At 38.9% G+C, this 23626-nt stretch overlaps 1 protein-coding gene across 1 annotated transcript in view; it reads left to right on the top strand.

Moving 5' to 3' along the window:
• Nucleotides 1-22295, top strand: part of LOC105032166 (transcription-associated protein 1) — a 68481-nt gene extending 46186 nt beyond the window's left edge. The window contains exons 14-36 of the mRNA XM_010906533.4: nt 15-1016; nt 1116-1451; nt 1636-1894; nt 1971-2193; nt 2289-2664; nt 4631-4780; nt 4888-5109; nt 5229-5450; nt 7442-8089; nt 11329-11589; nt 11669-12025; nt 13439-13845; nt 13933-14362; nt 14464-15762; nt 15853-16113; nt 16914-17204; nt 17308-17787; nt 18971-19402; nt 19543-19821; nt 19928-20330; nt 20433-20581; nt 21195-21398; nt 21945-22295. Coding sequence (XP_010904835.1) covers nt 15-1016; nt 1116-1451; nt 1636-1894; nt 1971-2193; nt 2289-2664; nt 4631-4780; nt 4888-5109; nt 5229-5450; nt 7442-8089; nt 11329-11589; nt 11669-12025; nt 13439-13845; nt 13933-14362; nt 14464-15762; nt 15853-16113; nt 16914-17204; nt 17308-17787; nt 18971-19402; nt 19543-19821; nt 19928-20330; nt 20433-20581; nt 21195-21398; nt 21945-22061 — 8808 coding nt within the window. The 3' untranslated portion in view covers nt 22062-22295. The remainder of the gene's footprint in view (nt 1-14; nt 1017-1115; nt 1452-1635; nt 1895-1970; nt 2194-2288; nt 2665-4630; nt 4781-4887; nt 5110-5228; nt 5451-7441; nt 8090-11328; nt 11590-11668; nt 12026-13438; nt 13846-13932; nt 14363-14463; nt 15763-15852; nt 16114-16913; nt 17205-17307; nt 17788-18970; nt 19403-19542; nt 19822-19927; nt 20331-20432; nt 20582-21194; nt 21399-21944) is intronic.
• The last annotated feature ends 1331 nt before the right edge of the window (nt 22296-23626 follow it).

Below are 23626 nucleotides of genomic sequence, written 5' to 3'. Positions count from 1 at the left end.
ATGCTTTTTGATAGGTTGATTTGGGTGTGAAGACAAAAACTCAACTAATGGCTGAGAAATCTGTTTTCAAGACTCTCTTGATGACCGCTGTCGCAGCCAGTGCAGATCTTGAACTGCAAGACTCAAATGATGAGTTTGTTGTGAATGTCTGTCGTCATTTTGCGATGCTTTTCCATGTTGAATATTCTTCAGCTAATTCTTCTCTCACAGTAGGGCATCATGTTGGTTCTGTGCTCTCATCAAGCAGTAGCATGAGTTCCAGATCAAGGGGTGGTACTTCCTCTAATCTGAAGGAGTTGGATCCTCTAATTTTCTTGGATGCTTTAGTAGATGTACTTGCCAGTGATAACCGGCTCCATGCTAAGGCTGCTCTTACTGCTTTGAATGTGTTTGCTGAAACACTTATTTTTCTTGCACGAGCAAAGCATGCTGGTGCACTGAGTTCAAGGGGTGGTCCTGGGACGCCGATGATGGTTTCAAGTCCATCACTGAATCCTGTATATTCACCACCCCCAAGTGTCCGAGTTCCTGTATTTGAACAACTTTTGCTTCGTCTTATCCATTGTTGTTATGGAAGTACTTGGCAAGCTCAAATTGGAGGTGTAATGGGGCTTGGGGCTTTAGTTGGCAAAGTCTCTGTTGAGACTTTATGCATTTTCCAAGTGAGAATAGTGCGCAGTCTTATATATGTTCTCAAAAGACTACCGATGCATGCTAATAAAGAGCAGGAAGAGACAAGTCAGGTCCTTTCTCAGGTTCTTCGTGTAGTAAATAATGTGGATGAAGCAAACAGTGAAGCTCGCAGAAATAGTTTTCAGGGAGTTGTCGAATTTTTTGCTATGGAGCTTTTTAACCCAAATGCATCTATCATTGTAAGAAAGAATGTGCAATCATGCTTGGCACTTCTAGCTAGCAGGACTGGTAGTGAGGTGTCTGAGTTGCTTGAACCTCTTTATCAACCTATGTTTCAGCCTCTCATAATGCGGCCACTACGGTTGAAGAATGTCGAGCAACAAGTATCAACTATTACTATCCACTGACAAGCTGACTTCCTAATTCATAGCTTTTTCTTATTTACCTTAGAATTATAGAAGTTGATACTATTTCTTCTACAGGTTGGTACAGTAACAGCTTTGAACTTTTGCCTTGCATTGAGGCCACCTCTTCTCAAGTTGACTCCAGAGCTAGTCAATTTCTTGCAAGAGGCACTACAAATTGCTGAGGCTGATGAAACTGTATGGATGACAAAATTAATGATTCCCAAAGTGGTGACTACATTTAACAAACTTCGGACTGTGTGCATTGAACTGCTTTGTACTGCAATGGCTTGGGCTGATCTGAAGACACCAAATTATGCTGAATTGCGTGCGAAGATCATTGCAATGTTTTTTAAGTCTCTTACTTGTCAGACCCCGGAGATTGTTGTTGTTGCAAAGGAAGGACTTCGTCAGGTTCTAATATTTTTCCTTTTGTTTTCACTTCAGTATGTTTTTGTTTAACTCATGGTTTTTCTGTTCAGCTAACCAACCTTGAAGTACTTTAAATGCTTCATATTTCAACTATAGGCTATATCATGTTTTATATACTGTTTTATCTTCTGTTCATAATGTAAACTTGTTAAAAATTGCTTTATAGGTTATTCAGCAACAGAGAATGCCAAAAGAACTTTTGCAGAGCAGCCTGAGGCCTATCTTGGTTAACTTAGCACATCCAAAAAGTCTTACCATGCCTTTGCTACAAGGTTTGGCTCGTCTGCTTGAACTTTTATCCAATTGGTTTAATGTCACTTTGGGAGTCAAGTTATTGGATCACTTGAAGAAATGGCTAGATCCTGAGAAACTTGTACAAAGTTCAAAGGCCTGGAAGAGTGGAGATGAGCCGAAGGTTGCAGCAGGTATTCTAGCTTGCTTGATTTTTTGGTTTCTTCTGCTTCCCTCTTGGTTTCTAATTATGTGTATTGTCTTCTGCAGCCATGATTGAACTTTTCCATCTGCTCCCTCCGGCAGCTGGGAGGTTCCTGGATGAACTTGTTACTATTATAATTGATCTGGAAGGGGCACTTCCCCAGGGACAGTTTTATAGTGAAATCAACAGTCCTTATCGTCTTCCGCTTACCAAATTTTTAAATCGTTATGCCACAGATGCTATAGACTATTTTCTTGCTCGATTAGGTCATCCAAAATATTTCAGACGGTCAGCATACGATTGTATAATTAATTGATAGAGAAGCATAGATGGGAGATAGATCGGTATATTAATTTTCTTCTGCTCCAAACTTTTTTTTCTAGGTTTATGTATATAATCTGCTCGGATGCTGGCCAGCCTTTAAGAGAAGAACTTGCTAAGTCACCGCAAAAAATACTCGCCAGTGCTTTTCCACAATTTTACCCACAGGCTGAAGGATCCATGGCACAACTTGGCTCTTCAAATGATGAAGGCCTTATCAATCCCATCTCAGACAATTTTGCTGGTCCACCTTCAGTAAACTTGGGTGCATGTTCAGATGGTTACTTTAATGGACTGGAGCTTATCTTTACTTTAGTTAAGTTAATGCCTGAATGGCTGCATGGTAATCGTGTTGTATTTGATACATTATTACTTGTTTGGAAATCACCAGCAAGGATTGCTCGTTTACAAAATGAACAGGAATTAAGTTTACTACAGGTATGTTTTCTGTTTTTCCCTTTTCCTTTCTGTCTGTCTGTCAGTGTCTGTCTCTATCTGTATCTCTTATGGGAGTTCCTTATGTTATTGGCTTCTATAATTAGACTGTGTGAGAAATTAGTTGTTGTATAATGGAAGGGAATTGGTAGGTGATATGTTAGTCAACATAAATGTAATTGACAGGACATTGTCCAATGCATTTGGGTGAAGTATGCATGTCTTTCTTTTCCATTAAATTATTGTGGAGAATTGTTGTCTCAAGCACATTTTCAGCCTCCTTAATTTCTGATCTGGTCCAGTTCTCTCAAATTCTCTTTCTGTTTAGTATCAATTCTTGTAAACAAATCGAAGTCCCTCTTCCTTTTGAGCCTTGCTATGTCCATAGGATTTTCTTTAGATGTGATTATACTATTTTTTATCTGTACTTCATTCCTTGTCCTCCATTAGTGCTTTCTTTAGTTCTACTACAAAACCCATTTTCCAATGCATTTGCTAGCTTGTTGGCATTTCTTATCTGTATTGGGCTTGTTTTTCTAGAAGCTGCTTATAAAAAGAAAAGTAGTCATCAAGTTGTGGTCAGTAGTGCAGAAAGGTTATTTGTTGAACTAACAAAATTTCCTTCAATATATTATGGTAGCACTCCTAGCTTTAACCTTTAGGTATGTGGAAGTTATATTTTGCAAAATTAAACTAGGAAACATGATTCCCCATACCATTGTGTACTGCCCCAAACTGGGCGTACCATATTGCACCAATACCATTTTTGGTATGGGGGCCATACCGAGTCTTGGTATGTGAACCGACCCAATACCGAGCATACCGACATTGTACTAGCATGGTATCAGTGCGAGATCTTGTACTAAGATGGCGAACCTTGCTAAGAACCTTATCTTATGAACTCCAAAAGTTACTAGAATAAATTAGGTACAACTAGTAGATATTTTATTTACTTGCATAGTGGTCTGAGGATTAAAATATTGCTTATATTGCCTATGCTGGTTGTCAAGCACCAGCATTTGGCTTATATCGACATGGGGATGTGGGTCTGAAAATGATTTGCTACTAGGTGTGTTAAAACAGGAATCCTTATTAAAATTTTCCAATATAAACCAATTCTCCTTTCATTACACTACTGCATAGAAATGTTTAAGAAAATAAGCTGAGAGCCAATATGTAGAAATAATCATAAATTATCTAAGGTATCAAATGCTAAATGCTGTTAATCTGTTGTACAAACTAATATTATAATTTTTTATTGCAGGTAACAAAAATAATTTCAAACTTGTTGGCATTGATTGTGTCCATATTACCAAGGGTTGATGTATCATGTGCTGGATTTAAGTCGAGTCATAGGTTAGCACAGTATGGTACCATACGTTTCCTTGCCGTGCCTGTCATGTGTCTAGGCTAAAAGAGAGAAAAAACAAGAGAAATGTCAGTTTTGCTGATTAGTATGCTAGTTATACATGATAAAGAGGTAGTAACCATATCCCCCAGCCCACACTTCGTCAATACAGTACATAACTTAAGGTGCAAACTAATGTATATTGATCCCTAGATAACTTGTGTATAGCTGAACTTGCAGGAAGCTCATATACTGGTGATCATCTGGAGAACTTAGAAGCTATTGGATTCCTTATTATGATGTTTTTCCTTTTCTTTCTTTTGTTGTCTGGGGCAAAACAGGGCCTTGAAAAGAAATAAGGATTCTTCAGTAGTTTGTTGCATGAATTACCTCACAGGGCAATAACATAGATTATTAGCTACATCCTTTTGGGATTGCAATATAAAGAAAAGCGTGAAATATGGTAATACATGGACATCTATGATTCAATTTATTGAGCTTTTGATGCATTAACATTCATGTGCCATTTCTTCTGTCTTTGAATTAGATCAAGTGTAATATATAAAGTGACTTTCTGGTAATTATAGGTGACTTAAACGTGGTCTTGTCTAATATATACAGGTGAAGGAAAGTAAGCAGCTTGTCAAATGCTTCCTTAATTATTTAAGGCATGATAGATCTGAAGTTGGTGCCCTTTTTGACATGCTATCAATATTCTTGTTCCACAGTCGTATTGACTATACTTTTCTGAAGGAATTTTACGTCATTGAGGTAAGCAGTTAATTTAATTTAGCATAAAATTCATCTATTGTTATTATATCTTATTTCTTTACATCAATTTAGTCTCACCGGTGCTCACTGTTGCTAATGGGATTCAGGTTGCTGAAGGATATGCTCCTAACTTAAAGAAAACAATTCTCTTGCACTTCTTGAATATCTTTCAGTCCAAACAATATGGACAAGATCACTTGGTTGCGGCTATGCAAATGCTCATTCTTCCAATGTTAGCACACTCTTTTCAAAATGGCCAAAGTTGGGAAGTTGTTGATCCTGCTGTAATAAAAACAATTGTTGAGAAACTTCTTGATCCTCCTGAAGAGGTGGTTCTTTGTGTGTTCGAATGATGAGATATTTCCTTTGAGTTGTTTTTAATGCTTTATAACTGTCTTCAAACTTCGGTTGCATTTTTTAGAATCATATATCCTGCTATTGTTTGTAGGTGACTTCTGAGTACGATGAGCCTCTGAGGATTGAACTTTTACAGCTTGCTACATTACTTTTGAAGTATCTACAAAGTGATCTTGTTCATCATCGCAAGGAGCTTATTAAATTTGGTTGGAATCATCTCAAGCGTGAAGATAATTCTAGCAAACAGTGGGCTTTTGTCAATGTTTGTCATTTCTTAGAAGCCTATCAAGCACCCGAAAAGATTATCCTCCAGGTATTCTCTAGCAACAGACTTTACTAATGTATTCTTGCATGTCTGTAGATTTGCAAATCTAGCTCTTCTGTCCTTTCACATGAAATCATTGCTATTTTCATCAAAAAGATTTCAATTAGCGGAAGAGTTATTTTTTCTTGCTTTTTCTAGTATCATATTTATATGTCAAGTTGAACTGGGATAACCTCATAGATTGTTTGAAAACTAGATCTTTGGTTGGATTGGTTCCTTCTATTTCCAACTGTGTTGGGTCCACTTCCATAAGATCTGTAAACCCATAAACCCAATTGAGGATGAGTCTTAATGTGGCAACCATGCTCAAGCCATGGCTCTCATAGTCAAAATATTCGCTGATTTTTTTCCAAAAGTCATGAATTATTCATGACATGGAACTCAGTGAATTGTTCTGCAATTTATTTGCTTGTCTGTCATCACGCCATGAGTAGTTCAGAAATTTTTGCTGATTTTGCAAATAAATTGCAATACAGGGCACCATTCAGCTTTATTTTTATTTTAATATCTCGTGGTCATGGGCAGGTGGCGGGCACAACAAGAACCCCCAAAAATGGCCTGTGAGAAAAGAAATGTATAATAAGAAAATTGAGAAAGTAAATGGCCTGCAGGATGTGTATTCAGGAAACCTGAAAAACTGAGGCACCTGGACCTTACTTTATATTGTTCCTGGTGCACCATGTTCTTAGGCGACTTCTCTTCTCAGGGGATTAATAACAGGGGCAGCTCATACCAGGGGCAGCTCATACCTCGCCTTCCCTCCCCTTCCCTAAAGAATAAAGATATTCCTTTTTGTTGAGCTTGAAAATTTTGAAACTACCTTAACATCATAATAAAGAGTTTTCTTTAGCTGATTTTTTTTTTTTTTTTAATTTGGAGTAACAAACTAAAAATCCTTAGATTCAGTGATGATGTAATATAAAAGCTTTCACCAGACTTTGTTATGAATTATAATAGTTATGATTAATTCATGCACCTATTATTTCTGAACATCATGATGACAATGACATTCCCAATATTTTCCAAACTTCTTGGATTTTTTTTTTCCCATTATTCGAACTTCTCAACCGTAACTGTTCCATAATTCCAAAATTGTTACTTTGATGGATCTTAGTAAGGTTTGCCGTATGGGGCGTACCATTACCATACTGGAATATTATATGGGTGGTGTACCAATATTCGGTACGTTGAACCGGCCCCATACTAACACAGTAATAGTGGGACACCAATATGGTGCCTCGTACCGAGATTGCGAACCTTTCAACATAAGATACAGGTTGGGTCTAAGTTTAGTCAAAATGGGACAGATATGGGTCTGTCTGACTCACAGCCTTGTAGCTAAGTTAATGACATAGACAACATTGTTTTCCAACTCGTCGGAAAGTTCTTGAGTAATTTGTGATTCTTTCCTTTTAACTAAATGATCTTGAAATTATTGTCAGGTAGTGTAATCTTTCAGAAACCCCTACAGTGTTTCAAGCGGCTTGCAACATTGTTCATTTGAGGGAAAAGCTGCTGGACTCTTGACGACATCTGCCTTTGGCTTTAGCTGTCTCAGACCATTATAGAACTGGATGAAAATTAATTCGTAAATGCTCAATGCACCTAAAGCCTTTTATATTGGAATGAAAACTCGACCAATTCTTTCTGAAAACTGAAATATATTCTCTCCTGAATCAGATGGCAGCTGGAATTAGAGTCAAATATAATTATTTCTACTACTAGAGTCTTCTATTTTATCTGATGGACAACGCTTCTGCACAAGACTGTATACACATGGCCAAATGTATGTGTACTTAGAGTGATACAGATTTATTTTATGTAGCAATAGTTTCTAACTTTCTATATTATATTTCTCTTCAATTTGGTTCAGATGTTGGAATAAACTTTTGATTTCATACATCTAGTTCAGCTCGTATTGATATATCTTATTGTTGTATCAATATCAAATTTCTTGGAATGAAATCTTCTCTTTGCAGGTATTTATTGCTCTGTTGAGAACTTGCCAACCAGAAAATAAGTTGCTGGTTAAACAGGCTCTTGATATTCTAATGCCCGCACTTCCTCGAAGACTACCTCCTGGAGAAAGTCGTGTGCCCATATGGATTCGTTATACCAAGAAAATTCTCGTTGAGGAAGGCCATTCAATTCCTAATATGATTCATATTTTTCAGCTTATTGTACGTCATTCAGACCTTTTCTATAGCTGCAGAGCACAATTTGTTCCTCAGATGGTAAATTCTCTCAGCCGATTAGGATTGCCGTACAACACGTCTCCTGAAAATAGACGCCTCGCCATTGAACTTGCTGGATTAGTTGTTGCCTGGGAAAGACAGAGACAAAATGAAATGAAAATTATATCAGATGCTGAGGGCCATAATCAGATGGACCTGTTTAATCCTAGTTCGGTTGGTGGTGATTCAAAGCGCCAACCAGATGCCTCTGCATTTCCTGATGACCTGAGTAAACGTGTGAAGGTCGAACCTGGGCTGCAGTCTCTTTGTGTTATGTCACCTGGTGGGGCATCTATCCCCAATATTGAAACTCCTGGATCTGTTGGGCAACCTGATGAGGAGTATAAACCTAATGCTGCAATGGAAGAGATGATTATCACATTCCTCGTTAGGGTGAGACAACTTTGCAATGTCCTTTGCCTTTTCCTCATTGAAGAATTCTTAGTAAATTAGCATCTTCAATCTCTTTCATTTTCTTAGGTATTCTTGGACTTACCTGTTATTACTTTGTAGGTTACTATATTTAATTATTTAGAAAGTAGTTATGTTCTATGACTATTGTGGGTTAACTTTCTTCTATGAAAAATCACTGTTTTGTTTTGTCATGTATCAGTTTGACTCCTAAAGTTTTTATTCGCTGAGTTTGATTTCAGACATTAATATGCCTTATTTTGATTCAAATGTTGTGTTTCTGGTTCTGGGATAAAAGGAGGGGGGGGGGACTCAGCTCCATCATTTGGTTGTGAAGAAAATGAGCCAAAGAGCTTGCTTCTTTTGGACTAAGAGACTTGTGTCTTCTTACCATCTATTTTTGATTAGGCTACTGAATATGTTATTGACAAGCTTACTCAAGATATACCCTCTCTCAAGATTGAGACCGGGTGGTTTTCATCCTTGTGGTTCTCATAATGGTGACCCAATGAGGTATACTACGCAAACATCTATGTAGTGATGGATAACAAATATTGAACTATCAATGTGGTGGTCATCTCATTAATTCTGACAAAATTCTCAAACAACTTGCGAAAAGACTCTTCAATTATATTTACTTTTTGTTCCTGATTTTACTTGGCAGTGTGAAAATGCAAGCTTTTGTTTTTGAACTTGAAAGCTTTTAGAAATAATTCGAGAATTTCTTTCCAATAATTATTGGATTTTCTTGATTTTGTCGGCAGTTTTATATTGTTCTTTATAAACTCTCACTTTCTCCCTCTCTTTAATATTCTAATACCCAACAATTTCAAAATTTCTCTTGAATTTTTTCGTCGTTACCAACTTTGGCATTTAGACATGCTTCTATGAGTCCTAAATATTTTTGTACAGTTACATTATAAGTTGACAATGCCACATTACATTAGATTAGGAAAATATTGTTCGAAGAGCTAATAAAGAGAAGGATCTCTCTTTTCTTTATGAACTATTAAAAATCTTTTCTTTATGACAGGTAGGGTACCCATGGCTAATTGGCAGTGGTTGGAAAATTGAGAGGTGTTTTTTCTATAGGCCAAACTACAAAGATATTTTTCTTCCTCATTTTTAAAATCAAACTTTTGATATTTCTTTGTGATTGGGAAAATTCTAATGCTGGTTAAGTTGAGAAGTAGCAACTATCTATAATATATTACTTGCCTTTTATGGTCATTCCACGCATCCTCTTTCGTATCCCCACTAGGTGTAATAGCAATTTGTTGTCACCAATGGTGTAATCATGATCCAGAAGGTGAAATTTCTTTGAAGCACTTGTCTCTTATTAGTTCTGTTCTCTCAATAGTTACATTTATAGAGGCTTTTGTCTAATTTCTTTCTTCATTGGTTTTGCTACATCGTCTGAATGCTTCTTACCATAGTATATGACATGATTCAGAAAGGGGAATACAAGGTTCCTTGCACCCATACTGCGACCCTTCTGGTTAAGTACCAGCTTGGTATGGTATGGCATGTGCTGTACTGATACATGGTATGGTATGTGACACATGGGACACTAGATCATGCCAGTCAGGTACCAATGCTCCATCAAATACAGTCACATTAGGTTTTGGCCAGAGGGAGAAGCTCTGAGGATCTAGTGAGAAACTCTTCCGAATGGCACAGATTGGCTGCAGGATGGGGTTCTGGAGATGGAGGATGGCAGCAAAAGGATCTGCAAGTGTCAACAAAGGGGGGAGGGAGACAAATGATCATGGGGGCAGCATCATCCTTGAGGAGGGAATTGTCATTTGCTGCTTGGAGGGGTGGTGTCAAAGTGTTGGGAGGCAAGAGCATCATTGAAGAGGCGAGTTGTGGATGTATGAATGAGAAATTGCAAGGCATGAGAAGGGGAAGAGAAGGGGAGATGGAAACCCTAGTGAGGGAGAGTTCAGGATTGGGGATGGACTGGGGGTGGGGGGGAGATTTATATTAGGAAATGAGGGGGGGTGGTTTACCCTGAAACTGGTTAGTACTGTCCGAAACCAGGTGGAACCGGTTGGTTTAGTCCAGATCTTACTGGTTCAGCCCCAGCCATGAATCAGATGTCCGAATCTTCCTGTTTACTGGAATATTTGGCACGGTATGGGGTGTATTGCCCAATTTGGGGTGGTTTGGCCAATCATGTGGGAACATTGTGTCCATTGTCTATTTGTCTTTATTCTTATTTATTTCTCTCCGGTTATCATTGTTCAATCCAAGGTTTCTTTTACGATATCAAAAAGGCAATGTATGCCAAACCCCTCTCATCATCTAACTCTATTAGCATGTATCAAAGTTAGCCTTTTTTTTTTTGTTTGTTTCAGCTGGTATATGTTTTCTTTCTTCTCATTTCAAAAGCAGTGACTTTTAGCTAGGTCTGAAAGGCCTACATTGGTGACTCGTGAGGTGCCAAGTAGTGTCTTAGGCCAATGCATCCTTCGTCAATGTCCTCCATATTGCACCGATATCAAATAGATTCTCTTTCACACTGTGTTTCTAAGGTCTTTTATGACCAAGTGAATTCATAAACCTTGATAAAGTTTTATACTTGCAAATCAAACTGTAGGGGAGTGGATGGTTGGTATTCCCTGTTTGCAGTCTATTTGGAAATTGAAGAACTGACTTTGTTGTGCTCTCATATGATGCAATGAGCAACAGGCAAAATTTTTGGCCTTCTGTGCTGATGTAGTATATACTGAATATTTATTGACTTTTTGGGATGACAATTGCTGCAATTTAATGCATTCCTGACATGACCGGAGCAGTGGGCCTCCAATGATTTTAGTTTAATAGTGATTGTTCATGCTATCAAGAAAGGTTGCTTGAGTATGAATATCGGTTATTTGAAATCGAGGATGGTTAGATTTGATGTTATTGTTTTTCCATTACCAGTTTGCATAGATGTTAGTAAAATGAATAAGAAGAGTATTGCTTTGCTTTTTGGTGCGAACCATGCAAGAGCTTCCAGTTCAAAGTTGGTCTCTAGTGCGTTACTAATTACTATGGTGGACAGTATGTAAAGGTGTTAGAACATAACACTGAAGTAACAATTTTAATATACTTCCTATAGTAAAATGGCTTCAATATGCAACCCAGTTTCAGTTTTTATTCTTATCATCAATATTAGAATTTAGCTATATATTTTATGGATGTTATTTTAAATTTTCACTTCATTGGAAGAACAGGTTGCATTGGTGATCGAACCTAAAGATAAGGAAGCTACCTCTATGTATAAGCAAGCTTTGGAGCTGCTTACGCAAGCTTTAGAGGTCTGGCCAAATGCCAATGTTAAGTTCAATTATCTAGAGAAGCTTTTTGGGAATCTTCTACCTTCTCAGTCAAAAGACCCAGCAACAGCTCTTGCACAGGGCCTTGATGTCATGAACAAGGTCTTGGAAAAGCAGCCCCAGCTGTTTATCAGGAACAACATCAATCATATCTCTCAAGTAGGTTACCATTTCCACTTGTTAATATGATGATGGTAAACTTGACATGTAGTTCATCCTGTAAGCTGCTGTTTTGCAGATACTGGAGCCCTGTTTCAACAGTAGAATGTTGGATGCTGGAAAGTCACTCTGCTCCTTATTGAAAATGGTTTTCACTGCTTTCCCTCTTGAAGCAGCTGGTACACAACACGATGTGAAAATATTGTATCAAAGAGTTAGAGAGCTCATACAAAAACATCTTGCTGCTGTGACAGCTCCTCAGATATCTCTTGAAAGTAGCAATGCAAACTCAATGATAAGCTTTGCACTTGCTATCATTAAAACCTTGACAGAAGTTCAGAAAAAAATTATTGATCTATTCATTGTCTTGTTGCTTCGTGTCCTTCAACGACTCGCACGAGACATGGGATCATCTGCTGGTTCCCATGTCAGACAAGTATGGGACCTCTGACCTCAAAGTTATGCTATAGAACTTGTTTTTGGTCCTGTTACCTTCTCCCTTCGTCAAATCAAACCGCAACTTACCCTTTTTCATTCACAAAGATTTTTGATTTGCTATTTATGCTTTAGTCATTTGTTATAGTTCGGTTCTTGTCATGTAGTTTGTACATCTAGAATGCAACTGAATGTTTAGAACTTTTTCAGATAAAATTTTAGAAGATATCACTTTGGTTTCAGAACTTCTGTTTTTTTTATGTAAATTGTTATTATCCACATTTTATGCCTTCAATATTTGCTTTATTATATCAGGATAATGATCCTCATTGTCTCCATTTGGAAAACAGTAGTTGTTTTTGTTGGAATTCATTGGTGGTTTAACTTGTCAATGTAAATGATACAAAGGTTTGATTCTTGGAAGGTTTATACATTAGATTCACAATACAGATACCCGAACAAAATGGATGGGAATTTGTTTGGAACTTGGAAGTATTATCATTACTTTTTAATTGGATGTAGGATTACTTATATCGAGCATATGTAGAAATATCTCCTTATTCTCTGTCTTTGTCAACTTGCAGTATTAGTTTTTGATAAATTTGAAGAGTGACTTGTGAAACAAAGGATCAAAGAAATTCCATATGGAAATTTGGAGGAAGCATATGTGTTTTGGGAACAGATCATACTGCAGTACATATCCAACCTGCATTGAGGTGTATCAAGGTATGGACTGCAGTATGTAGTATGCTATGTCATCTTGTATTGACAGACTGTGAGTTGATACCCTGCAATATTTGCTGTGCCTGCAAGTGGCCAGTACAGCCCATAGCATCTGCCAAAAATAGGATCCATTTGGCAAATGGCAGTTTTTGTGGAGGCCAATTTTCAACTAAATGTGCTACATCTAATGGTCAAATTGGGATCCTAGTTCTTGATTTAAACCCAGATTTTAAGAAAGTTGGATTCAAAAGTGCCAAACTTGGATATAAACCTGAAGCCAAATAAACTTAGGAAATGTTTCTATATTATTTCTTAGCAAAACTAAACAACTGTCTCTTCAAAGCATTTCTCTTATAAAAACAGTTATGGTTATGGAAGCTATTAGAAACAAAATTAAAAGAATTACAAACATGTATGAGGAACAAAAAGGGAAAATTGGCAGAAATGCCAAATGCAATCTTAGCAAATTTTTGTGTCATTCTGGGAATCATAATGTAAACTATGGATGTTTCTTCTGCGTATCATACCATCTGCTAGCATCTTCATCTGTCATATTGATGTTTTAATCTTCTTTTTTTCTGTTTAACAGTGTTATGTTATAAGAAGTGGGTTATGAATTTCTTTCTTATGTATCTGCATCTTTTATTGTTATCATCCTATAGGGGTTACTTACTTGTGACCTTATTTCCAGGGACACAGGACAGACATGGATTCATCACTAAATTCACTAGCAATCCCTGACTCTGCTTTGGTCATCTCTAATATGAAATCCATTCTACAGCTTATTAGCGAAAGGGTCATGCAGACACCTGACTGCAAACGATTAATGGGTCAAATACTGCATGCACTGCTTTCAGAAAAAGGTACAGATCCCAGTGTGCTCTTGTGCATCCTTGATGCAATAAAGGTTTGGATTGAGGATGACCATATGCATGCTTCATCTGGTGCTTCAAGTGCTGCTCTTACACAGAAGGAGACAGTTTCCTATATGCAGAAGCTTTCTTTAGTTGACAGGAAGAACTTCTCCCCTGCCACACTAGAAGAATGGGATAAGAAATTTTTACCACTTCTTTATGGGCTATGTGCAGATTTAAACAAGTAAGCGATATTACTGACATTTACTGATGGCAAGTCTTTTGCAGGATGAGGTGTTTTCCTTTGTCTGACAATTTTAATGATTTGCAGATACCCGTTGCCCCTTCGCCAAGAAGTGTTCCAAAAGGTAGAAAGACAATTCATGCTTGGATTAAGAGCAAAAGATCCAGAGATTAGACAACGGTTCTTCTTGCTATATCATGAGTCCCTTGGGAAAACACTATATGTGCGTCTCCAATTCATCATCCAAATTCAAGATTGGGAAGCCGTAAGTGATGTCTTCTGGCTGAAACAGGGCCTTGATCTTCTATTGGCTATCTTAGTAGATAATGAACCAATAACACTTGCCCCAAATTCTGCACGAGTACCACCACTCATGGCATCAGGGCCTTTTTCAGACTGTCCTGTGGTACAGCAACAAGTATCTGATGCACCAGATTGTTCTGATGGGGTTTCCCTCACATTTGATACTCTTGTGGCTCGACATGCTCAATTCTTGACTGAGATGAGCAAACTTGAGGTCAGCTTGTTTTGTGGCTGTATGAGTTTTTAATCCATTTATTTGGAGCTTTTGGACTCTTATAGGGTCTACATTTGTACTTCATCATGTCTTTCTTACAGGTGCAAGATCTTGTGATTCCCCTAAGAGAACTAGCCCATGCAGATGCTAATGTTGCATATCATATGTGGGTGTTAGTCTTCCCAATAGTCTGGGTTACTTTACATAAAGAGGAACAAGTTGCACTTGCTAAGCCAATGATATCTCTTTTGTCAAAGGATTACCACAAAAAGCAGCAGAGTAGCAGACCTAACGTTGTCCAAGCACTACTGGAAGGGCTTCATTTGAGCCATCCTCAACCTCGGATGCCAAGTGAGCTTATTAAATATATCGGGAAGACTTACAATGCATGGCCCATTGCACTAGCTTTGCTAGAGAGTCATGTTATGTTGTTCATGAATGAAGCAAAATGTTGTGAATCACTAGCTGAGCTCTATCGACTTCTTAATGAAGAAGACATGAGGTGTGGATTGTGGAAGAGAAGGTCCATTACTGCAGAAACAAGAGCTGGACTATCTCTTGTTCAGCATGGTTACTGGCAGCATGCTCAAAGCCTCTTTTATCAAGCAATGATCAAGGCAACACAGGGTACTTATAACAACACAGTTCCGAAGGCTGAAATGTGTCTTTGGGAGGAACAGTGGCTTCAATGTGCTAGCCAATTAAGTCAGTGGGATGTCTTGGCAGATTTTGGCAAGAGTGTAGAAAATTATGAAGTCCTTCTTGATTGTCTCTGGAAGGTTCCTGATTGGGCATATTTAAAGGATAATGTAATTCCGAAGACTCAGGTGGAGGAAACACTCAAGTTACATTTGGTGCAAGCATTCTCTGGTCTTCACGATAGGAATGCCAATGGTGTTGGGGAAGCTGGAAACATTGTGGCCAAAGGTGTTCAGCTTGCACTAGAGCATTGGTGGCAATTGCCTGAGATGTCTGTCCAGTCTCGAACACCTCTTCTGCAGCAGTTCCAACAAGTAGTCGAGGTACAAGAATCTGCAAGGATACTTCTGGACATTGCAAATGGGAACAAACAACCTTCAGGTAATTCTGGTTCCAATGTTCATAATGTGTTTGCAGAACTGAAGGATATCCTTGAGACATGGAGACTGCGAACTCCTAATGAATGGGATAATATGTCTATCTGGTATGATTTACTCCAATGGAGAAACGAGATGTACAATGTTGTGATAGATGCGTTTAAGGACTTTGCTCAAAGTAATCCCCAACTACATCATCTTGGCTACCGAGATAAAGCTTGGAATGTCAATAAGCTTGCTCACATAGCCCGTAAGCAAGGCCTTTATGATGTCTGTGTAACAATCCTGGACAAGATGTATGGCCATTCTACCATGGAAGTGCAGGTGATAGTTATATATAAAAATGCTTATGTTCCTTTTGCATTTTTCAGCTTCTCAAAGATTCAGTGTGAGAACTTAACCATCTACTTGCAGGAAGCATTTGTGAAGATAAGAGAGCAAGCAAAAGCTTATCTGGAAATGAAAGGAGAACTGACCAGTGGCCTTAATTTGATCAACAATACTAATCTTGAATATTTTCCTATAAAACATAAAGCAGAAATATTTCACCTCAAAGGTGACTTCTTACTTAAGATGAATGACTGTGAGAATGCTAACCTTCACTATTCGAATGCCATTAGCCTTTTTAAACATTTGCCAAAAGGATGGATAAGTTGGGGAAACTACTGTGATATGGTATGTCAGGTTCTAACCTTTATGCATTAAGCATCCACATATATTTGAAGCAAGGTTTGCGGAACCGGTACCGGTGGTCGGATCGGCCGGCCGGCGGTACGGTTCAGCATGCCTCCGTTCCGTTCCAAATCGAGGCGAACCGACGAAGAAAAATGGAGCCGGACCGGAGAAGAAAAAGAGAGAAATAGAGAGAGAGGGAGGAAGAAAGAAAAAGAGGGAGGGGGGTCGTCGGAGGGCCGCCGGCGGGCTGCCGTGGCCCGCAGGCAGCGTTTATGGCCCCTGCGGCTCTGCGGCGTGAAACAGGGGCAATCCGCCTCGGTTTCTGTATTTTTTTTAAAAAAATATTTTTTAAAATGAAGCCGGCACTGGGTTTGCCGACATTACTTAAGTGAAGCCGGCAGGGGGCATCACTTAAGTGAAGCCGGCAAACCCCATGCCAGCTTCATTTAAAAAAATATTTTAAAAAAAATGAAAAACAAGGGTGGATTGCCCCTGTTTCACGCTGCGGAGCCGCGGGAGGCGTTTACGCCGCCCGATGGCCACGACAGCCCGCCGGAGGCCCTCCGGCGGCCCCTCCAACAGACCTCCATCCCTCTTTTTCTTCCTTTCTCTTTCTCTTCCTCTCTTTTCCTCGTTTTCTCTCTTTTCTTCCCCGACACCGGCATGTGCCGTTTTCCATGCCGGAACCATCTCGGTTCCCCGCCGGGACGGTTTGGCCCGTCTCATACTGGGCGGTTCGGTCCGGTACGGCATTCCTTGATTTGAAGAAACTTACTTTGGGTTTATGGGCTTCTTTACAGATTTATAAAGAAACTCGTGAGGATCTATGGCTAGAATATGCTGTGAGCTGCTTCTTTCAAGGCATCAAGTTTGGTGTTTCAAACTCCAGGAGTCATCTAGCTCGAGTTCTTTATCATCTTAGCTTTGATACACCAAATGAGCCTGTCGGAAAAACATTGGACAACTATCTGGACCAGTTGCCTTATTGGGTTTGGCTTTCTTGGATACCACAACTACTGCTCTCCTTGCAACGAAGTGAAGCACCACATTCCAGGCTAGTTCTATTGAAAATTGCTCAAGCATATCCACAGGTATATAACATATCAAGGATATAAGGGTAAAAGTAGAGGTAGCAGTTTTTGATGTCTGTAGATTTCCTTTCATGTACTTTAAACATTGAAAAATATTATGCAGGCCTTGTATTACTGGCTCCGCACATATCTAATGGAACGTCGTGATGTTGCTAATAAATCTGAACTGGGTAGAAATATAGCATTGGCTCAGCAGCGCATACAACAAAGTGTCTCAGGGAATAATGCTAGTTCACTTAATATGTCTGATGGAAATGCAAGAGCCCCCAGCCATGGTGGAAGTACTTTCACTGCAGAAAATCAGGTCCATCAAGGTTCCCACTCAGGTGGTGTTGGTGGTTCCCATGATGGGGCAAATTCTCAAGGACGAGAACCTGAAAGGCCTGCAACAATTGAAGGGGGGGTTAGTACTGGATGTGACCAACCTCCACAAAGTACAACTGTCACAGAAGGCAGCCAGATTGGACCAAGGCGTAATCCTGGGCTTGGTTGGGTAGCTTCTGCTGCTAGCGCATTTGACTTTGCAAAGGAAATAATGGAGAGTCTAAGAAACAAACATCCCAATTTGGCTAGTGAACTTGAGGTAAGAAATAACTGCAAGTGTGTCCTTTTGTTCCCTTCTGATTTTGTTCATCATTAGCCTACCATATCTTGCACGTCCTTGTTTTGTCTAAGCTGGCAGTTTCTAATCTTTGGAATGCCTATAGAAATAATGATTTATTCTCTTGTCACCATATCTTTAGTTTTGAATTAATTTTAATATTTTCTTCTTTTAGCCACTAAAAGTTAGTGTGGCGTCAACCTATTCTTTTAAATTTGGGTAGCCAGTGCTCTTTGGTTGATGTGACTATTTTAACTAGCACATTTTTGTGAACTATCTTATAAGTGGCTATTTTCATAATATTTGATGTATTATTTGGGAAAGCAAGATAATACCAGAAAAAAATGAAAAGAGGTGACTGGAAAGAAATATGTACTGCTGACAAGGAGTCCTTTGACTTTCTGAGGAAGATGGAAAGTATAATTCTTTTGAATTTGGGCAGTGGCATGTCTTGTATCTGTTAGCTCATACAATGGTCACATCGCAAGATGCAGTAGTTTCTTAAAACATGAGCTACTGTTGAATCAGTTTTACTTGGTTGGTAGTGAGCTGTCGAAGATAAAGTAGGATGATTCAGGGAACTTCGATGACATAAGTGTTATAAGGAACTTCCCTAGTTGGTGAAACCATTGCAATGTATTCGCGTAGCAATATTGACAATTGTGTTGTTTCTTGCCCGCATTATTTGCGAATCAATGTCCATTAAAATCTTGAATTTTTTTTTCCCCATGTTTTCACAAAGAAGCATCATCATTAAACTCCATCTTTCGATGGAGAAGTGGCCTAGGATCAACACTTGAAGGGATATACTGACGGTCAATAATTCTTATAGGGTTCCATATGGAACCACTTACAGGCATGACATTTCAAATTGTATCCAAAATAATCCTATGTGGTTTAAATGCATAAAGCACATCAAGAGAGTGTTTTGAAAATGCAAAATGTACTGTTGTTAAATTTAAGAAGGACAGTCATTTGTAGATTAATTAGAATATTTTCCACTTCTTGTAAAAATGGCTTTTAAGTGACTGAATAGTATAGCCAACAAACCATCATGATTTTGATATGCTATTATTCACAGCACCCAGCAGGTATCAAGGACTACTTTCCAATACATGTTTTTCTTTTCCTGATAATTCATGATTCTTTGGATTTTTCTTTCCAGGTTTTACTATCTGAAATTGGATCAAGATTTGTTACTCTTCCTGAGGAACGACTTTTGGCTGTGGTTAATGCTTTGCTGCATCGTTGCTACAAATATCCAACAGCCACTACAGGGGAGGTTCCCCCATCTTTAAAGAAGGAGCTCTCCGGTGTTTGCAAAGCTTGCTTTTCAGCAGATGCTGTAAACAAGCATGTTGATTTTGTAAGAGAATATAAACAGGACTTTGAGCGTGATCTTGACCCAGAGAGCACAGCAACTTTTCCTGCCACACTCTCTGAACTGACGGAACGGTTGAAGCACTGGAAAAATGTTCTCCAGAGCAATGTTGAAGATAGATTTCCTGCTGTCCTAAAACTTGAAGAAGAGAGTAAAGTATTGCGTGATTTTCATGTTGTTGATGTGGAAATTCCAGGGCAGTATTTTACCGACCAGGTTGGTCTGAAATTGCTACAATCAGCACTAATATTCAGCTTTTTCTTGGTGGTTTTTGCTCTTAGTTGAAAACTTGAAATGTGAAAATTACCTTTGTGCTTAAAAAGTGCATTTATTCAAGTTGCAATTTGTTTCTCCAGGAAGTGGCACCTGATCATACAATAAAGTTGGACAGAGTTGGATCTGATATTCCAATTGTGCGGAGGCATGGCAGCAGTTTCCGGCGCCTGACACTCATAGGCTCTGATGGTTCCCAACGCCATTTCATTGTGCAGACATCATTGACTCCGAATGCTAGGAGTGATGAACGTATGCTTCAACTCTTTCGTGTACTAAACAAAATGTTCGATAAGCACAAGGAATCAAGGAGGCGTCATCTATCTATCCATACTCCGATAATAATACCTGTTTGGTCACAGGTCTCTTCTTGTTTACTATCACAATGAACATTCCTTGTCCTTTTTTCCCATGTATTCTCTTTTTTTCTTCTTGGATTATGTTCTAAAAGTGCCTGTTCTTTTTCAGGTACGAATGGTGGAGGATGACTTGATGTATAGCACATTTCTTGAGGTCTATGAGATCAATTGCGCACGGCACAATCGAGAAGCAGATATGCCCATTACCCTATTCAAGGAACGACTCAATCAAGCCATCTCAGGACAGGTCTCGCCTGAAGCAGTACTGGAATTGCGATTGCAGGCGTACAATGAAATAACAAAAAACATTGTTAATGACAACATTTTCTCCCAGTTCATGTACAAGACTCTCCCAAGTGGGAATCATCTTTGGACTTTCAAGAAACAATTTGCCATCCAGCTTGCACTTTCTTGTTTTATGTCATACATACTGCAGATTGGGGGCAGGTCTCCAAATAAGATTCTATTTGCGAAGAACACTGGGAAGATATTCCAAACTGATTTTCATCCAGGTAACAGTTGATTTTTTTTTTTTTTTAAGAAAAAAAATTGTGCAAATGGTCAGTACCTGTACACCTTTGTCCAAAGGCTAATTGATATAATCTTTCCTGCAGCTTATGATGCTAATGGAATGATTGAGTTTAATGAACCAGTTCCCTTTAGGTTGACTCGGAACATGCAAGCTTTCTTCTCCCATTTTGGTGTGGAAGGTCTTATTGTATCTGCCATGTGTGCTGCTGCACAGTCTATAATTTCACCCAAGGTAAGATCTTGTTCCGCTTATAATTGTTGATGGATGGTAATGAAAATTGTAAACTAATGCTATCTGGATCATTAAGTAAGGGAGTGTCATAATAGAGAAATTAAAGGTCTCTGCATCTCTCTCTCTCTCTCTAACTTGGTAGCTGCATACAACTTTGCTGTAACTAGAGATCCCTCGGAAGTCAATAGTGTACTTATCCAAATGTAGAACTATCATATGTTGGCCCAGTTAGTAATATACAGAAATTTTACTAAAACACTAACACTGCCTTCTTTTTCCCCAAAAATGTTCTTTGACAATAATTTTCCCACCAGCTCGTTTATTTCTAGCATCTCAGATCTAGCGATCCGGAACTAGGACAATCCAAAATTCTATGGGCACCTTAAGTTCTCTTTTCCATGAAAATGAAATCACTCAAGATTAAATCGCTTAAAGGAGAAGAATAAAAACGAACAAAAGCTAAAAATCATAGTTAAGTGGTTAAGTTCTGGGGTGTTGGATTACATATTAGTCATTTTCCTTATCAGACATGTTCATTGGTTAACGGTTGTTTGTCTATTGAATCTTTTGCCCTGCCACAATACATGTTAAGTGCATATATGTGTATTTTCAGCAAAACGAGCACATATGGCATCATTTAGCCATGTTCTTCCGAGACGAGCTGCTATCTTGGTCATGGAGAAGGCCACTAGGAAATCATTCAGCACCACTAGTTGGTGGGATCAATCCTATGGACTTCCAGCTGAAGGTGACTACTAATGTCGATCATGTCATAGGCCGTATTAGAGGAATTGCACCACAGAGTGTCTCAGAAGAGGTACGAACTTTGTTTTATTACATTCAAGAGTATTTATAATTGCACCGTATGAACTGGGTTAGATAAAATTGGTGCCTTGTGAAATGATCAAGTTTATAAGGTTTCTAACTTATACTAAGTTCTGGAAAGTCGCAGAGTAGTAGAAGTTGAATGTTGATGGACCTAGTCTCTCAATACCTGCTTGTAGATTTTCTTTCTTTTCTTTTCTAGATGAAATTTTAAGACCTTGATTGTGATTCTGGGAATGATCCATTGAATTATGTGGATCAGCATCGACTAATAAATGAGTCAGCATGGTTATCAGTGATTGAGCTGTATCTTTGCAAAGTTCTTATGGATAATCACATTATATGATTCACTTTTGCTAATTAATTAAAAAATTCTTCAGATCCACAAGTGTTTCCTGGTTTTATTGAGCCCATAAAAATCTTATTTTGTGATCAAGTTTGGGTGAACGAAGCAGCTTGTGAATATGCTTCCTTCATCACTACTTTTTCCTTCCATGTTCAGCATCATCTGACACGATCCTTTTTTTTTTCTTTTCAGGAGGACTCCACCGAACTCCCACAGTCGGTTCAACGAGGTGTGACGGATCTGGTTGAAGCAGCCTTGGCCCCCAGGAGCTTGTGCATGATGGACCCTACATGGCACCCCTGGTTTTAACTGTACGTTCTGAAAATAAATTCTCTCAGCTCTGCAGGTGTGGGGAAGGAGAGCGCATCATTTCCCTGTAAATTATTGTGCATAGTGATCAGACGATGACCCCGATGAGTAATATTACCCAGGTTCATTTGACCCATGGTTCTACTGCTATGCATTGCCACGTTGTCGGTTGCATTGTAATGCAAGTACACATCATCATATTGCTGATATATGTAAATATTTTGAAAGAATCAACTGAGTTGTTTGGCTGCCGGAGTCTGATACAAGTAGCAAATTTGGGATGCCTTCTTGTCCATGAACCTCAAGCTAATGGTGCATCACGTATGATGAATTTACAAAAGAAATTAAATGCCCAACCAAACATTGAAGATACGTTGGCTTACCGTCATAGCACTGTTCGTCCAGTGGCTTCAAATCTTGAACATTTTGGACGCGTAGAAATTATGCAGATGACGTCGTGGCTTTCCATCCCTTATCTTTTATCGTCAACCGGGTAACTACGTACAACGACGAACCATTTAACATTAGCGAGTACGATGGTTGCGTCTCACTGATCACCTTACAGATTATATAACTGTGCCGGTTGAGGCGGAGCACACCATAATGATTCCGGTCTTTTTTTGTGTTGAGCAATCAAAGCTTGTGTACATATAGTCTTCTACAAGTACCATGACCATCACTTCCCCAAGAAATCTCCCAGTAGCGTTTTAATTTTTGATATTGTTTGCTTCGGAATGGAACAATGAGACACCGGCACAGCTGTTAAAGTAGATTTTAATCAGCCGGGCAAGGCCAGCTATCCATAATGTACGTCATTTTTAGCCTTCAAGTTTAGTCTCTGTTGCTGCTGGAATCCGACATTCGGTCAGGAAAGTTGAAGTAGTAGTGCGTTTTTTTCATAAGAAAGATTTGCAAGATGAATTTTTACTGAAGTTGGCTCTAGCGAAGATCCTTCGACGTTTAAGTCAAATCTCAGAAGAAATAGTAAAGGAGTACTGAGAAAGATTATGCGTGCGTATCTTAGGAGTCTCCTATGGGTCATTTTGTAGGCGAGAGCTGAAAAGCCATTTCAGAAAGTTTGGCCGGCCTATTTGGACATGAAGATCTTTGGTCCTGGGTAGTCACATCTGCCTTAAATATTTCGGGGTTAGCTGAGTGTTGCAAACACTTTTGAATTTGAAATAAGGGGCATGCAGGATCGGACTAGTTTCGATTGAGGAGATTTCGGAGCAGTCTGAAGCATATGGGAGCTGAAGGAAAGAGGCGGTCGGGGTCAGTTGTGCTCACTAGGATAAAGATCGATAGGGGTCGTACCATCTGTCCGAAGTGGGGGATTGATCTATCCAGATGTTAGCCTACTATGAAGACTGGGATCAGTTGGCAGAGTCTTGGTCACAAGTCGAAGTTAGGACTAGCTGGAGTCTGGTGTTCTGCATAGGAAGATTATCGGATGTAAGGATCATCGGGGGTCGAAGTTAGGATTGGAGATTTTTCAAGCTATGTACTGAATAATTTTCTTCAAAATTCTCTTAGGATTTGGAGAGACATATCTACCTTCGAAATCG

This window comes from Elaeis guineensis, chromosome 1 (assembly GCF_000442705.2).
Source record: "Elaeis guineensis isolate ETL-2024a chromosome 1, EG11, whole genome shotgun sequence".
NCBI classification, from domain to species: domain Eukaryota; kingdom Viridiplantae; phylum Streptophyta; class Magnoliopsida; order Arecales; family Arecaceae; genus Elaeis; species Elaeis guineensis.
Note: the sequence above shows the minus strand (reverse complement) of the source record. Positions and strands in the feature narration are given on the sequence as shown.